Source organism: Coregonus clupeaformis, chromosome 32, assembly GCF_020615455.1.
Source record: "Coregonus clupeaformis isolate EN_2021a chromosome 32, ASM2061545v1, whole genome shotgun sequence".
In the NCBI taxonomy this organism is placed as follows: domain Eukaryota; kingdom Metazoa; phylum Chordata; class Actinopteri; order Salmoniformes; family Salmonidae; genus Coregonus; species Coregonus clupeaformis.
Window position 1 is genome coordinate 6,438,447 of NC_059223.1, and position 18,049 is coordinate 6,456,495.

Consider the following 18,049-nt stretch of genomic DNA (forward strand, 5'->3'; position numbering starts at 1 on the left):
TGTAATGTCCATCCTGTCAACTGTAATATCCACCCTGTCTATTGTAAGGTCCATCCTGTCAACTGTAATATCCACCCTGTCTACTGTAATGTCCATCCTGTCAACTGTAATATCCACCCTGTCTACTGTAATATCCACCCTATCTACTGTAATGTCCATCCTGTCAACTGTAATATCCACCCTGTCTATTGTAAGGTCCATCCTGTCAACTGTAATATCCACCCTGTCTATTGTAATGTCCATCCTGTCAACTGTAATATCCACCCTGTCTATTGTAAGGTCCATCCTGTCAACTGTAATATCCACCCTGTCTATTGTAATGTCCATCCTGTCTACTGTAATATCCACCCTATCTACTGTAACATCCACCCTGTCTACTATAATATCCACCCTATCTACTGTAATATCCCCCCTCCTATCAGTCCTTACCTGCAGGTCCAGGGCAGTCAGCTGCTTGCCCTTCTCACCACCCGCATTGCGCTTGTACTCCTCGATGGTCCAGGAGGGCTGACCTCGTTTGCCGTCACCCGACGGGCCTGTGAGCCTGAGGTCCGTGTACAGGGGGCTGCCCTTCATGTGGGACTTGATGGAGGGGGGGAAGGGGTGTGGTGAGAAGACCTGCTCCACCAGGTAGGAGTCCTTGGGGGGCTTAGAGGAGCGGTGAGGCTGGGGGGCGATCTCGTACTGGCGCTCTGACTGTAGTGGGGAGGGAGGGAGGGGGGGTGGGGGTCAGAGGTTAAAGTTGAAAGGTGGGGTAAATGGCCAGTGAAAGAGAGCGAGAGAGCGAGAGAGTGAGAGAAACCTGAAGCAGCTCTGAGGGAGAAATACTGTATATGTTATCATATAAAAACTGTCACACGCACATTGTTGAGGTAAGACAAAAACAACCCAGTATTTCTGTATTCAACCAATGTTTTCATTGAGTGACTTTGTGACCCAATAAAGATACTATACCAATGTATCAATGTATACAATACACACTCTCCTGCAGCTTGGGAAGTGTGCTGTTTTGCCTTACCCTCGGAAATCTGGAAACAAGTTTGGTTGAATACTCCAGTTCCCAGAGACATAAGAGAAATGCTACTGTAGTCAGCTGAGAGATAGTCAGCCTAGAAGCACTGAACATAACACTGTGCTACAGACAGCTAGAAGCCCTGAACATAACACTGTGCTACAGACAGCTAGAAGCCCTGAACATAACACTGTGCTACAGACAGCTAGAAGCCCTGAACATAACACTGTGCTACAGACAGCTAGAAGCCCTGAACATAACACTGTGCTACAGACAGCTAGAAGCCCTGAACATAACACTGTGCTACAGACAGCTAGAAGCCCTGAACATTACACTGTGCTACAGACAGCTAGAAGCCCTGAACATAACACTGTGCTACAGACAGCTAGAAGCCCTGAACATAACACTGTGCTACAGACAGCTAGAAGCCCTGAACATAACACTGTGCTACAGACAGCTAGAAGCCCTGAACATAACACTGTGCTACAGACAGCTAGAAGCCCTGAACATAACACTGTGCTACAGACAGCTAGAAGCCCTGAACATAACACTGTGCTACAGACAGCTAGAAGCCCTGAACATAACACTGTGATACAGACTCAGGTATCCACTCTCTTTTCAACACAATAAAAAAGTAATCCGTAAACACAGTGCCGTATTATGAAGCACAATATTTGTTTTTAATATCTGCGAGTCAGCATCTGATTTCTGCCCTGGGGGAAGCAAAGGAAATGCTACTGTACAGATTTGGAGAGTTGGCCATTTTTCCAAAAGGAACAAAAACAAATTGCTCTCTGTACTTGCCATTTGAAGTGCATATTGGACTATCGTGGGATAAGCGTAGAAATCAGTCTTTGCTAACACAATGAAAGTCATCATTTGGAAATTGACTTAGTAGTGTAAGCCTTTAAGTTCATTCGAGTCTACAGTCAATATGAACCCTTCAAACGGCCAAACCAGTCAATCAAAACAAGTACAGCATGTTTCTATTGGGCAGATAAAAATCCATAAATGTTATTGATTAATGGAGGACCTTCTCTCTTCATTCTAACACACACATCCATGACAAAAAAAAACAGTATTTCCCCAAAACATCTCCTTTAAGTCTTACATTTTTTATGTCTACAATTCCCTCACATGAATGATTCTCCCCTCCACTGACCAAGATAAACAACGTGAAGAACACATTACTCTACAGTGCAATATATTGGTTACATCTCTGGGCCAGTACAAAAACACCTAATTAGCACAAATACTAAATTCTTCATGAGTGTTTTTAGGCTCTTTCCACCTCTCAGTGTACACGTCAACGCAGGGACGGACTGGGACCAGAAATCTGCCCGGGCATTTCTAACACACCGGACCATTTTTTTCCTTGAGTCCTGACACCGACCCATTTTTTCCCACAAGGCCACCATTATTAGCCAAATAATGAGCATTTAGCTCAAAGCCCCATGTAGCGGGTGATTTGGACGGAGTCAGGCGTTGGAGGGTAAATCACAGAATAAATGCTTTATTCGGCAGTACAGCAGTACGCAGCAATGCGTAAAAAAACACTCCAGTGCGGTAAATACGGCGCACTGGAGAAAACAAGGCACACGGGTGAATATCCCGGGGATACACAATACAATATAGCTCCACCGAGCTATAGTGACCTCCACAATAGACAATCACACAAAGACAGGGGGGGCAGAGGGAACACTTATACAGGTACTGATGAGCGGATATGAACCAGGTGTGTGTAATAAACAAGACAAAACAAATGGAATGATGAGATGAGGAGCGGCAGTGGCTAGAAGGCCGGTGACGACGAACACCGAAGCCTGCCCGAAAAAGGAGAGGAGGCAGCTTCGGAGGAAGTCGTGACACCCCAGACCAACCCATCTGGCATTTACCAGAATTGCCCTATGGCCAGTCCGTCTGCGTCAATGTTAACAACAATGGGTAACGCCAGCTATCAGAGTCATAGAAGTGACACAAATCTATTCCTGTCTCTGGTTAATTGCTCATATATACATTGACAATGTGCCTCTGTCTCTGAATGTATAGGCTGCTACTGTACGTTCCAAATGGACGTCTCTCCAGCCATCTGGAGAGCTGCAGTCGCTTTGAAGAGACAATCTGCATTCAATGTTAATTGGAAGTTGATGAATACCGAGTTGTAGGAGGAGAACAGCAGAGTGCATGTCTGGATTCACGAATGTTCATTCGCAGGCAGATCGATGTGTGTGTGTGGTTTGTTTTGCCAAGTAAATCTGCTCTCAGCTCCAGATCACCCAGGGTCTTTGTCAATCAGGCTTATCTATCTGTGTGGTAGTCCTAGTTAGAGGATGTTCTCTCAGTTGAGTTTAGTAGCTAGCTGTATCATCTAGGCAGTTGGAGATGATGGGCATGTTTATGGAATCATTCCAGAGAGTGGAGAATGTTGTGAACACACTGTAGGCTGTGCCTGCCTGCCTGCCTGCCTGCCTACCTACCTACCTACCTACCTACCTACCTACCTACCTACCTACCTACCTACCTACCTACCTACCTACCTACCTACCTACCTACCTACCTACCTACCTACCTACCTGCCTGCCTTTCTGCCTACGTATCTACCTACCTACCTACCTGCCTGCCTGCCTGCCTGCCTGCCTGCCTGCCTGCCTGCCTGCCTGCCTGCCTGCCTGTCTGTCTGCCTGTCTGTCTGCCTGCCTGTCTGCCTGCCTGCCTGCCTGCCTGTCTGTCTGTCTGTCTGTCTGTCTGTCTGCCTGTCTGCCTGTCTGTCTGTCTGTCTGTCTGCCTGCATACCTACCTGCCTGCCTGCCTGCCTGCCTGCCTGCCTGCCTGCCTGCCTGCCTGCCTGCCTGCCTGCCTGCCTGCCTACCTACCTAATGAGAGTGACAAGCGAGATGAAAGCTTCAACACCGTGATCACACTTCTCCCAATGTTGTTTTGGCACTCTTACCTGACATCCTTATTAAGTCAGGAGTTATACGAGTCTTGCAGAGGCTCTGGTGACAGGGAGGGGAGAGGAGGAAGGTGGGAGGGGAGAGGAGGGAGGTGGGAGGGGAGAGGAGGGAGGGGAGAGGGGAGAGGAGGGAGGTGGGAGGGGAGAGGAGGGAGGTGGGAGGGCAGAGGAGGGAGGGAGGTGGGAGGGGAGAGGAGGGAGGGGAGAGGGGAGAGGAGGGAGGTGGGAGGGGAGAGGAGGGAGGGAGGTGGGAGGGGAGAGGAGAGGAGGGAGGTGGGAGGGGAGAGGAGGGAGGTGGGAGGGGAGAGGGAAAGAGAGTGAGTGAGTAGAGAGGGAGGTGCAGGAGATTTCTGAGCTGAATGGGAGGGGAGAGGAGAGGGAGGATCAGGGTACCGCTTGGTTGAAAGAGACGGTGAGGCAGTGGAGAGGGAGGGAGGAGAGAGGAGACCGAGGAGGAGAGGAAGGTGAGATTGAGAGAGAAGAACAGAGGGAGGAAAAAGAGAGAGGGGGGGTTGTGGAGCAGAGAGAAGAGAGGATGAAGAAGGAAAGAAAGGAGAGGGAAAATAGACAGGAGAGGAGAGGAGAGGAGAGGAGAGGAGAGGAGAGGAGAGGAGAGGAGAGGAGAGGAGAGGAGAGGAGAGGAGAGGAGAGGAGAGGAGAGGAGAGGAGAGGAGAGGAGAGGAGAGGAGAGGAGAGGAGAGGAGAGGAGAGGAGAGGGAGTCAAAAGGTACAGAGAAGAGAGAATAGAGGGTGAAAAGAGGAGAGGGGAGGGAGGGAAGATGAAGTAGAGAGGGCCAGGATGAGAGGAGAAAGGATAGAGAGAGTAGATATGGAGGGGAGAGGATGGAGGAGAGAAGAGAACAGAGGGGAGTTAGAGTAGAGAGGAATGGGAGAGTGAGGGAGGGAGAGGAGGTATAGGAACAGGGGACTGCTGATAAGACAGAGGGGGCATGTCTGGGCTTCAAAGGCCACTGATCAGATGGACTAACCTTTACTACGGGTCTGCATCTGACCTCTCTCTCACAACCCTCTCTCTGTTCACAGGGACACAGCAGTACTGCAAAAAACAAAGCCTCTTCTAACATTAAATATTAATATACCAACGTATCCTCTGGAATGTTAGATACAGTATCTAAACAATATGAATGTGTAATGATATGTAATACTGTGAATTAAGAATACTATTACTTTGAAAACATTAATGGGCCTGTAAGCAACTGATCATTTTTGCAAAATGAAGGTTTCAACTGCATCTTGAACTTTTTAAATTTTGGGGGGAAGTGGAACTATTTTCATATAATCAGGTAAATTAAGATTTGGGAAGTGGAACTATCATGTAAAATAAATGTATTCACATTGCTGTGGATGAATGTATGACTGTATGACTTTGTAAACAATAACAGATCTGAAAGGAACTGCTCATTTAGACTATATTACAATCAATACCCAGGTCTAGAATTACACACAAATTGTGAGCAGGACAATAACATGATGCTGATTTGTTGCCTATCACCCGTGAGCAGCCCTGCAATGGTCTACCCCCAATACTATAAGTCTGGTAAATATATAATAACTCAATATACCTAAAGTCATTTAACATAGTTTTATTACTGTATGGAGGCTACTGGAGTAGATTCCACAGCAGTAACTGCAGTGTGGAGAATTCAAGAGAAAGTCAAAGTTGTGGGCTTGGCTTGGTTGTATGGCAGCAGTGTACAGGTACACTAGATTCCCCAAGTGAGTCTGAGCTGATTCAGAGTGTCAGAAAGAACTGGCTACCCTCCATCTGGGCAATATGCCAACAGAGGAAGAAGAGATGAAAAGACAGAGAGTGAAATATTAATATTTTTGGGTGATGATTTATCTGTGGCATTTGGAAATGGATACGATTGACAGTGATTCATGTTAATGATGTAATAAGGAGCTGAAGGAGTAAAAGTTCATAGCTGGTCAAAAACAAAGTTTGTCTAAAGAGCAAGATGACAAATGTATTTGACATTTTCATTTTCAAAGCGTTTTTCATCATAAAGAATCAAAAAGTGGTTTTCGCTTACACTTAACAATTTCAAGAATCTTCACTCTTACACCTAAAACTTAACATTTAAAAGTTCCAGAAAGCTAGAGAACTAAGAGAACGTAACAAGTAAGTAAGTCAAACATTTCATCATAAATTCATTATCAAATATCACACATCATATATTTTATAATACATTTCATTTTACTTTTCATCATAGTTTATTGTAGATTTGCATAAACTAAATTTCTGATTTCAAACATTGCCATTTGTCAATTATATTCAATAGGGTAAATCTAGAACAAAGCCTGACTGGTATCTTTTTATAATTGTTTTTTAAAACTATTTTTCTTTGTCTTGCTGCCATGTTTGGATGAAATAACTCATTTTCATTTAGAAACGTTACATTTAGTGTGTCACTATCATTTTCTATCCACCCTGGACAGGATGGGGTTCTCCTCAGCAAGGCAGTCCCTGGTCTCCAGAGCCAAGCTCTGGGCCAGCTCAGGTAGGTGCGTCTCTTCACCAGCTTTCTCATCTGGTGGTAGGGGGAGAGCTACTGGTCTGGGACCTCCTCCAGAAACACCAGGATCAGAACGTCCTTCTGCTCATCAAACAGACGGAAGCTGGCCACTTGGATCTCCCGGGAGCACCACTCTCCAGGTAGCGGCTGCTGATCACGCAGACGGTCTTGCGGCTCCCGTGAGACGGCGTCCGTGATGTTGTCAATGATGGGTTTGTCTGGCTGGAAGTCAGGGGATGCAGACACAGCTTCCAGCCTTGGTTTCCCTCCGGCTCTGGCAGAAGTTCCCTCAGGACCCAGGGCTCGTCGTGGCCGTTGTAGGAGACGAAGGCATCCTACTGATGAATCACACGGACGTTCCTTCGCTTTGTGTCATAGAGATAAGCCTGGGAGAGATAGTAGGCGTAGACCACCTGTCATCTCAGGAGATGGTAGATAAAGGACCCCAGCAAGGTTAGGAGGACCAGAGAAGGGGTGGAGATGAAGTAGAAAAATCCTATATCTACTGAACAGTAGTGGGTGTCAAGGTCCAACAGTTTGGTACCACCTAGATTGACCGGATAGTTGCAGGTAAAGTCAAAGGCATCAATAACCTGCGTTTGGTTTTCTGTTGTCGCCCACTGGATAAACCAAGCATTGCTACAGTCACAGGTGAAAGTCTTGTCTTGCAGGTCAAAGTAAGCTAAAGCAGGCAAAGAATGAATAATTGTCTCACTGACCACTGTAAAGTAATTCTTTCTCACCTGCAAGTAACTGAGTTGAGTGAGGTTGGCTCCTATGATGAAATCTAAAGACTGAAGTTGGACTTTAGACAGGTATAGTTTGTTGAGTCGTGGGATTGGGTGAAACAACTCCGTGCTCAGGGCTGTGAACTCATTCAGGCTGATGTCAAGGGACCACAACTGTGGTGTGTGGATGAATGTGTCTGGGTGAAAGGACTTAAAATGTTAAGACTCCTTGCGTTGAATGCCTTGACATCAGCCTGAATGAGTATCATTTTCTATCCACCCTGGACAGGATGGGGTTCTCCTCAGCAAGGCAGTCCCTGGTCTCCAGAGCCAAGCTCTGGGCCAGCTCAGGTAGGTGCGTCTCTTCACCAGCTTTCTCATCTGGTGGTAGGGGGAGAGCTACTGGTCTGGGACCTCCTCCAGAAACACCAGGATCAGAACGTCCTTCTGCTCATCAAACAGACGGAAGCTGGCCACTTGGATCTCCCGGGAGCACCACTCTCCAGGTAGCGGCTGCTGATCACGCAGACGGTCTTGCGGCTCCCGTAGACGGCGTCCGTGATGTTGTCAATGATGGGTTTGTCTGGCTGGAAGTCAGGGGATGCAGACACAGCTTCCAGCCTTGGTTTCCCTCCGGCTCTGGCAGAAGTTCCCTCAGGACCCAGGGCTCGTCGTGGCCGTTGTAGGAGACGAAGGCATCCTACTGATGAATCACACGGACGTTCCTTCGCTTTGTGTCATAGAGATAAGCCTGGGAGAGATAGTAGGCGTAGACCACCTGTCATCTCAGGAGATGGTAGATAAAGGACCCCAGCAAGGTTAGGAGGACCAGAGAAGGGGTGGAGATGAAGTAGAAAAATCCTATATCTACTGAACAGTAGTGGGTGTCAAGGTCCAACAGTTTGGTACCACCTAGATTGACCGGATAGTTGCAGGTAAAGTCAAAGGCATCAATAACCTGCGTTTGGTTTTCTGTTGTCGCCCACTGGATAAACCAAGCATTGCTACAGTCACAGGTGAAAGTCTTGTCTTGCAGGTCAAAGTAAGCTAAAGCAGGCAAAGAATGAATAATTGTCTCACTGACCACTGTAAAGTAATTCTTTCTCACCTGCAAGTAACTGAGTTGAGTGAGGTTGGCTCCTATGATGAAATCTAAAGACTGAAGTTGGACTTTAGACAGGTATAGTTTGTTGAGTCGTGGGATTGGGTGAAACAACTCCGTGCTCAGGGCTGTGAACTCATTCAGGCTGATGTCAAGGGACCACAACTGTGGTGTGTGGATGAATGTGTCTGGGTGAAAGGACTTAAAATGTTAAGACTCCTTGCGTTGAATGCCTTGACATCAGCCTGAATGAGTATCATTTTCTATCCACCCTGGACAGGATGGGGTTCTCCTCAGCAAGGCAGTCCCTGGTCTCCAGAGCCAAGCTCTGGGCCAGCTCAGGTAGGTGCGTCTCTTCACCAGCTTTCTCATCTGGTGGTAGGGGGAGAGCTACTGGTCTGGGACCTCCTCCAGAAACACCAGGATCAGAACGTCCTTCTGCTCATCAAACAGACGGAAGCTGGCCACTTGGATCTCCCGGGAGCACCACTCTCCAGGTAGCGGCTGCTGATCACGCAGACGGTCTTGCGGCTCCCGTAGACGGCGTCCGTGATGTTGTCAATGATGGGTTTGTCTGGCTGGAAGTCAGGGGATGCAGACACAGCTTCCAGCCTTGGTTTCCCTCCGGCTCTGGCAGAAGTTCCCTCAGGACCCAGGGCTCGTCGTGGCCGTTGTAGGAGACGAAGGCATCCTACTGATGAATCACACGGACGTTCCTTCGCTTTGTGTCATAGAGATAAGCCTGGGAGAGATAGTAGGCGTAGACCACCTGTCATCTCAGGAGATGGTAGATAAAGGACCCCAGCAAGGTTAGGAGGACCAGAGAAGGGGTGGAGATGAAGTAGAAAAAATCCTATATCTACTGAACAGTAGTGGGTGTCAAGGTCCAACAGTTTGGTACCACCTAGATTGACCGGATAGTTGCAGGTAAAGTCAAAGGCATCAATAACCTGCGTTTGGTTTTCTGTTGTCGCCCACTGGATAAACCAAGCATTGCTACAGTCACAGGTGAAAGTCTTGTCTTGCAGGTCAAAGTAAGCTAAAGCAGGCAAAGAATGAATAATTGTCTCACTGACCACTGTAAAGTAATTCTTTCTCACCTGCAAGTAACTGAGTTGAGTGAGGTTGGCTCCTATGATGAAATCTAAAGACTGAAGTTGGACTTTAGACAGGTATAGTTTGTTGAGTCGTGGGATTGGGTGAAACAACTCCGTGCTCAGGGCTGTGAACTCATTCAGGCTGATGTCAAGGGACCACAACTGTGGTGTGTGGATGAATGTGTCTGGGTGAAAGGACTTAAAATGTTAAGACTCCTTGCGTTGAATGCCAATAAATTCCCCCCACATTCTGAAATTGCATTGTTGTCCCCCATTGGAATGTGATACAAATGAAGCAAGGGTGTGCTTTAGGACCATGCGGACGCCTCCGAGCAGTCGGGTAGGCTGTTTGGAGTGTTTATCTGACTGGATAAAAAAATACAAAATATATAATAATATTATGTCGTCACCCCCCACTTCTAAAACCAAGGTTGCGCCCCTGGGTATATTCAACATTCCAAAAGGAATGAGTGGAGATGACCAGGATCTTGAGAGATGGCAGAAGAGAAAAAGGGTGGGGATTCAAGTTCACCATATTTATTTAAGTTCTCCATATTTATTTAAGTTCACCATATTTATTTAAGTTCTCCATATTTATTTAAGTTCACCATATTTATTTAAGTTCTCCATATTTATTTAAGTTCACCGTATTTATTTAAGTTCACCATATTTATTTAAGTTTTCCATATTTATTTAAGTTCACCATATTTATTTAAGTTCTCCATATTTATTTAAGTTCACCATATTTATTTAAGTTCTCCATATTTATTTAAGTTCACCGTATTTATTTAAGTTCACCATATTTATTTAAGTTCACCATATTTATTTAAGTTCACCATATTTAATATTATATAAGCTCACCATATTTATTTAAGTTCACCATATTTATTTAAGTTCACCATATTTATTTCAGTTCACCATATTTATTTCAGTTCACCATATTTAATATTTATATAAGTTCATCATATTTATTTAAGTTCACCATATTTATTTAAGTTCACCATATGTAATATTTATATAAGTTCACCATATTTATTTAAGTTCACCATATTTAATATTTATATAAGTTCACCATATTTATTTAAGTTCACCATATTTATTTAAGTTCACCATATTTAATATTTATATAAGTTCACCATATTTATTTAAGTTCACCATAATGTAGATATTTAATATGATTCCAACTCAAATCGAGTTTTTCTAAGGCTGTCAGTCCTCTGAACATAGTGGCCCTAATGTTAACTTCCTTCAAAGACGTGGACACAGCTCAAATTGAGACTTTTCATTTTACTCAGAAAATACCTGTCTGGTGCATCCCATGTCATGCTTCCATTTTGACCGGAGTCAGAGAGGTTTACATAGTGGAGTTCAGGAAGAACATCAGCTGTAATCCTGAAGATTCTCATTGGATTCTGGGATAAATCCAGCACTCTCAGTCCTATGGACTTATTTGATATGTCCTGTGGCTGGAAAGAGGTAAATCCGTTCCTCCCAATGTACAACTCCTGCAGGTGTGTGAACGGCAAAATCGTCTGAAGCTTCTTTAGAAGATAAAGTTGGTTGCCAGTTAAGTTTAGTACATTTAAGCTGGAGAGATTTTGAAAGGTAGAGGATGAAATGATTTTGATGTGGTTGTGGTCTAGTCGAAGCACGGAGAGGTTGCCTAGGCCCTGAAACAGGTGGTCTGAGAGGGTGTTGAGTCTGTTATTGGCTAGATTCAGCTCCTGAAGAGCGACCAGGTCTGAAAAAGCCCCATCGTCCACATGAGAGATCCGGTTGCTGGACGTATTTAAAGATTTGAGGGCTGAGAGATCTTTGAAATCACATTTTCTGTTAATCACAATGTTGTTGATGGAAAGGTCTAAAAATCTTACTTTTCATGGAATGTCTTCTGCTATGGCTTGGAGGTTCTTCTTTCCACAGATTACTTTCATGTTGGTATCATTGAGAGATTCACGGACTGTGCACTTTTTCAATGAATAGCCCCTTACTGGATTTACAAGGATCCAGCAACATAGAAGAGAGCGCAGACAAATACTCGGTTGTGAATATGTAGTCCCATTGCGTATTTCTGGCATTTCCAGGGCGGCAGGTAGCTTAGTGGGTAAGAGCGTTGTGCCAGTAACCGAAAGGTTGCTGGTTCTAATCCCAGAGCCGACTAGGTGAAAAATATGTCGATGTGCCCTTAAGCAAGGCACTTAACCCTAATTGCTCCTGTAAGTCGCTCTGGATAAGAGCGTCTGCTAAATGACTAAAATGTAAAATGTAAATGTAATATTCATCAAGAGGCTCTTGATGCCAGGTCCCCCTCGCAAAATGGTGTTTCTAATCTCAATGGTCCTTTCGTATTTAAATAAAGGTTCAATAAAGTGTTAGTTCATTTTTGGAGGAAGAGGTGGCAAATGTCATTTATTTGACTCCAATTAACACAAAGTTTGGTCCAATTTCTTCTCAAGCTTATTATGTTCCACCAATGGACTGTCCTCTGAGTATATACTTCTTAGACAATCATCAGAAGACAACAGAGTCACAGGTTGTGTGACTCTCCCTCCAGCATTTATTACCATGAAATTCAGAAGCATTCCATCACCTCAAGACGACTCAGTTTTACTTCCAGTCTCCAAAGACCCCCTCCCCCCGCTGTTTCACTTCCCTCCATTGATCCCTGTGTATTTGTATCGAAGTTTTTACAGTTGGTTGGACTAGCTTGGAGTGCATGTGTAGCTCCTAAATACATTTCAAATGTGTTATGTAGAAGACTTGCCTGGTTACCCAAACTCTTTGCTGCAGTCAAACGCTACGCCACGCCCACGTAATGAGTCGGGATCTGAGTACTTCCTGACGATTTCTAGAATGGAAATCCATTCAGCCCGATTGGTCGCAGAAACCGATGGGTTGGGCCAGAGCCAGAACACGCGTGGCTAAAGCGGCATTTTGAAAATTCGTAATTTGCTTTGATACTCTGATTGGTTAGAGATGATCCAATCGCTGATGACTTTGTTTTGTACAAAACCCCCTCATTTTGACGTCACCACAAATGCCTTCAGTGATGGCAGTCTCAGACTGAAGTATGTAGTGAATGATAGAGCAGCGGAATAATTCAGTTTGAGTGTCAGGCAAGTAGAAAACCCTTCACAGTCACTCTCTACGGCCCTGGGACACAGGCTCACAAACTCTGACCTAACTCTGAACTTCTAACCTTCCACCCAAGCACTCCATTCTGCCACCTCTGGTCTCTTTGCCCTCCCACCCGTATGGGAGGGTGGCTCCCGCTCAGCCCAGTCCAAGCTCTTCTCTGTCCTGGCACCCCAATGGTGGAACCAGCCTCCCCCTGAAGCTAGGACAGCAGAGTCCCTGCTCATCTTCCGAAAACATCTGAAACCCTACCTCTTCAAAGAGTATCTTAAATAATCCCTGAACCTGCATGACATGAGCCGTCCTCGCGCTCTCTCCCAACTTGGATAGAAAGTTGTGCGTAAAACCAGTCTATTAATGCCAAATAAGTCAGTCCACCCTCAAAACACTAGCTTACTAGGGATTGTTTCATTATGCAGAACTGCTGTATTTGAAGCACCACTCCCGTCTGCCCAGTTTCCCTGATGTTGCTACGGCAATCAAGCTGTTTTTACCATCCCTGTAACTGTCGCTTCTGTGGAGAGATCTATTTCTAAACTAAAACTCATAAAGAACTATCTAAGAAGCATTAAGCTCTCGGTCTGACATGCACTTTTGAACACCTGAGTAAGCTCCGCTCATTTCATTGGAGCCGTCGTAGCCTTGACCATGGCATTTGTTCACCGATATCCCCCTGTACTTTCAGTCAGTCCAAGAAACAAACACTTAACTTCCTAGTACATATGGAAATAAAAATGTTTTATGAATGACTTTTTGAAGGGTTATTGTCAAAATGATTTATATCATTTTTTTATTATTAAACATCGATGACAGGCGCATGGGCCCCCAGAGCTGTGTCCGGTAAACCAGTGATGCTAGCTTAGCTACCTAGCATGCTAGCTTAGCTACCTAGCATGCTAGCCCATTGCTAATATATAGCTACTGTCTAAGCTATTGTATATTTGATCTTCACTGTGTGCTATATTTAGCTTGCTAGCATGTTGATGATTTCCCCTAGCTCTGTATGTACAGTATATAGGCCATTGTCATCTACTGTATATACACACTACTGCTACATTACAGTTAATATAGCACATTGCTATCACCTTATTACCGCTGTGTAATATGTTACTTGTGTCCTTCTTTCATAGAAACCACTTGTACTAGTCCCCTCTTGCTACGTTGGTTTGTGTGCAATAAAGTGTGTTCTGTACATCTGTCTCCTACTGGTCATTACCAAGCCTTCTAATAGAGACGCCGGGACGATTGGATCTATATTTAACCAGCATCTCTTTCGGAGACCACCACCAGTTGGTGGCGCTCTTTTTCATATTAGAAACAGGTTATCAAATCACTTCATGTTTATGTTATTGCAAACACAATGTGTTAATCTTGTGTGAAACTTCCAGTAGGGTTTAATTAAGATTAATTCAGATTCTTTGAGGATGAAAAAGAGCTGATATTGACAGTCACCTAGGTATTATTGGAATGTAATGACAGCATATTGTAGCCAAATGACTTTTGATCTATTCCATAAGGGTTCACGAGTCATCAGACAGATGAGTACCGACAGCCATTTTGCTTCCTGAAGTAAGACAATGGGGTACGTGTTAAGTCCCAACACATGGTAACTGACTGAGGAATTTGCTCTTTCAGACTCTACTTTGGGAAGTGAAATATTTCATCACATGTCCCTGGGTTTGGAATGTGGTCAGACAGAGGAACTAACTAACAAGGTTAGGAGGGATTTGATCAGGGAGCTAATTGTTTTGGGGGGGTTAAGTGCCTTGCTCAAGGGCACAACGGCAGGCAATGGTATCTAGGTTTAGATACCAGCAACCCTCCGGTTGCCAGCTCACTTCCTGACAGACTTTTCCCATCGGATATGGGATACAAACTGGCAACCCTCCGGCTGCTGGATCGCCTCTAGGGATTGTTTCACTAGGCTACCTGCCTACGCAATTAAGAAAATGCTATGAGAGAGAGAGAGACAGAGACAGATAGAGAGAGACAGATAGAGAGAGAGAGAGAGAGAGAGAGAGAGAGAGAGAGAGAGAGAGAGAGAGAAAAGAGAAAAGAGAAAGATGAGGAGAGAGAGAGCAAGAGAGAGAGAGAGAGAGACATATGCCACTCATCTAGATGGAGAGGGCATGCATGCTAGGCAGTTATCCACTCAGTGATCAAAAATATGCTTACACAGCACAGGGCTTGTAGAATGACAGCTCGAGGTCGAGACCCATTTCAATTAACATCCACTCCATTTGGCTTCGCAGGGAAAGGTCACTGAGAATGACTAGTCAGTGTTACACCTGCAAACTGAGACCGACATTTCAACATGCTGTTTAAAAGCCCATTAACCCCAGGGACAGGAAAGGAGGGGGTAGAAGAGGGTGCCCATAGGCACAGATCTAGGTTCCGCGTAACCCTCACCTAAACTTAACCTTAACCATGAAGGGGGGAATGTAAATCTGACTTTAAATCAGAGTCTATGGACAAGTGAATTCCTTCTCCCATGGGAAGGGGGTGGGAGGGTTTTGAAGAAATACTCAGGAAAGGAATCTATTGTAATTCACGTGCCCGAGAATTAGTCCCCATTAGATAAAAAACAACAATAATCACAGAACATTCATTTAAAAACGGATAATCGTTCACAAACAGACCCTATTACCTCTGTCTGTATAACAGCAGTAGACCTACATTATGGCACTCTGATCCCTGTAAATCTCACAACAGACTCCTTTACAGACTTCCTTGTTAGCATGTTACCTCCTGCTCTATATTTGGATGCCAGCAGTTTTTCTGCTAAGCCTGATATGGCTCTGGTCCCTCCCCCTTGACGAGTGATGAATGGTGAGAGTGCTAACCTGAGAGTTCATAAACGCCCCCAAGGAGAAAGATTCAGCCCCCAATCCCTTGCCTCTTGTGTTCCTAATATGACAGTATTAATCTCTCCTCTCATTGGAGAGATTGGTAGAACGCGTCTCATTTCCTTCTGTGAGACGGAAGGGGGATATGGGTTTGGAATAATTTAGCTCCACTGACGTCTGTGACCCAACTATAGCATCAAATCCTGCCGTCAAGCCAATTGCCTGTCTCCTTCGTGTGTGTGTGTGTGTGTGTGTGTGTGTGTGTGTGTGTGTGTGTGTGTATGTGCATGCATGCATGCATGCGTGCGTGTGTGCGTGCATGTGAGATTTGAGGAAGGGAAGCAAGGGAAATGATATCCTTTTCATAGCAACTGTTTAATTAACACTGTTGAATCTCTAGACATTTGTGACAGTACTTCTATGACATCCCGTCTCTGTCTACATGTAAATAGGAGATAATTCCTTATATACTTTATATACCGTAAAACTTAATTAATAGCCACGGGCGTTTATTTGCTTCAATCACTGGCGCTTATTAGAGACAGGCTTCTATTTGAGCCAGGCTTCTATTTGAGCCAGGCTTCTATTTCCTCAATGCACACAGCTTTTGCTCAATAAAATGTTGAAAAGACAATGATGGCAATGATGTTGCTCTCCTTTATCTTCTTGAGCATAGTCTTTACAGTACTCACTGAAGTTTACTCATAAACAATTCACTTAAACCTGGCATTTATTAGAAACAGGTGTTTATTTTCTGAAATATATAGTAGATTGCATTTGAATTACTGTTACAGTGCTATTTGGGTTGTTAATTATATTCTTATTATTATTAATTGGATTTGTTCCGACATTTCTTGATTTCTTGTTGTTTTTATTTTTTTATTATCATTTGTGTACTTGTTTGACATTTTACTACATTGTTAGGAGCTACAAACATAAGCATTTCGCTGCACCCGCTATAACATCTGCTAAACTGTGTTCGCGACCAATAAACTTTGATTTGATTTGAAATGTGTGCTGATGCCAGGCTATTAAAAGGGACAGGCGGCTATTTGAGACTTAATTGAAGTTTTACAGTTTATGTTTGTATGGCTTGGTTGTCATAGTCCTCGGGTTTTCAGGAATGCAATGTCCTCAAAATGCCATGTGATTATACAGTGTGAGACATGTACAGCCAATGTTTCCATGTGTTTGATGCCATTCCATTTGCGCCACTCCAGCCATTATTATGAGCCATCCTCCCCTCAGCAGCCTCCACTCATTTACTGTCAGTCGCTCTGGATAAGTGCGTCTGCTAAATGACTAAAATGTAGAGTCAGAATAATCAGTTGAATACAGTGCCTTCAGAAAGTATTCACACCCCTTGACTTTTTCCAGATTTTGTTGTGACAGCCTGAATATAAAATTGATTACATTTAGATTTTGTGTCACTGATCTACACATAATACCCCATAATGTCAAAGTGGAATTTAGTTTTCATCTTTTTTTTCAAATTCATTAGAAATAAAAAGCTGAAATGTCTTGAGTCAAAAAGTATTCAAATGACATAATAAGTTGCAGGGACTCATGACTACCCCATCTCTGTACCCCACACATACAATTATCTGTAAGGTCCAACCACAAAGACCAGGGAAGTTTTACAATGCCTCACAAACAAGGGCACTGATTGGTAGATTGGTAAAATTAAAAAAGCAGACACTGAATATCCTTTGCGCATGGTAAAGCTGTTAATTTGGCTTTGGATGGTGTATCAATACACCCAGTCACTACGAAGTTACAGACGTCCTTCCAAACCGAGTAGCCCGAGAGAAAGAAAACCAGTCAGGGATTTCACCATAAGGCTAATGGTGATTTTAAAACAGTTACAGAGTTTAATAGCTGTGATAGGAGATAACTGAGGATGGATCAACAACATTGTAGTTACCCAAAATACTAACCTAAATGAAAGAGTGAAAAGAAGGAAGCCTGTACAGAACAATGCACTAAAGTAATACTGTAAAAAATGTGGCAAAGGAATTAACTTTTTGTCCTGAATACAAGTGTTATATTTGGGGTAAATCCAACATAACACATCACTGGGTACCACTTTCCATATTTTCAAGCATGGTGGTGGCTGCATCATGTTATGGGTATGCTTGTCGTCAGCAAGGACTGGGGAGTCTTTCAGGATAAAAATTAATGGAATGTAGCCAAGCACAGGCAAAATCCTAGAGATAAACCTGATTCAGTCTGCTTTCCAACAGACACAGAGACAAATTCACCTTTCAGCAGGACAATAACCCTAAAACACAAGGCCAAATCTACAAGACGACATTGAATGTTCCTGAGTGTCCTACTTACAGTTTTGACTTAAATATGCTTGAAAATCTATGGCAAGACTTGAAAACGGCTGTCTAGCAATGATCAACAACCAACTTGACAGCGCTTGAATAATTTTATAAAGAATAATGGGCAAATATTGCACAATCCAGGTGTGCAAAGCTCTTAGAGACTTAGCCAAAAAGACTCGCTGACTTACTGTAATCGCTGCCAAAGGTTTTTCTAACATGTATTGACTAGGGGGTTGAATATCTATCTAATCAAGATATATTAGTGTTTTATTTTTCATTTGTTTTTTTAATGTAAAAAATTTGTAGATT

At 43.9% G+C, this 18,049-nt stretch overlaps 1 protein-coding gene across 1 annotated transcript in view; it reads right to left on the minus strand.

Moving 5' to 3' along the window:
- The window catches only part of minar1 (membrane integral NOTCH2 associated receptor 1), a 33,202-nt gene that overhangs the window by 10,165 nt on the left and 4,988 nt on the right, over positions 1-18,049 (minus strand). Inside the window, exon 4 of the mRNA XM_041859781.2 lies at positions 430-696. Within this exon, the coding sequence (XP_041715715.2) occupies positions 430-696 (267 nt within the window). The remainder of the gene's footprint in view (positions 1-429; positions 697-18,049) is intronic.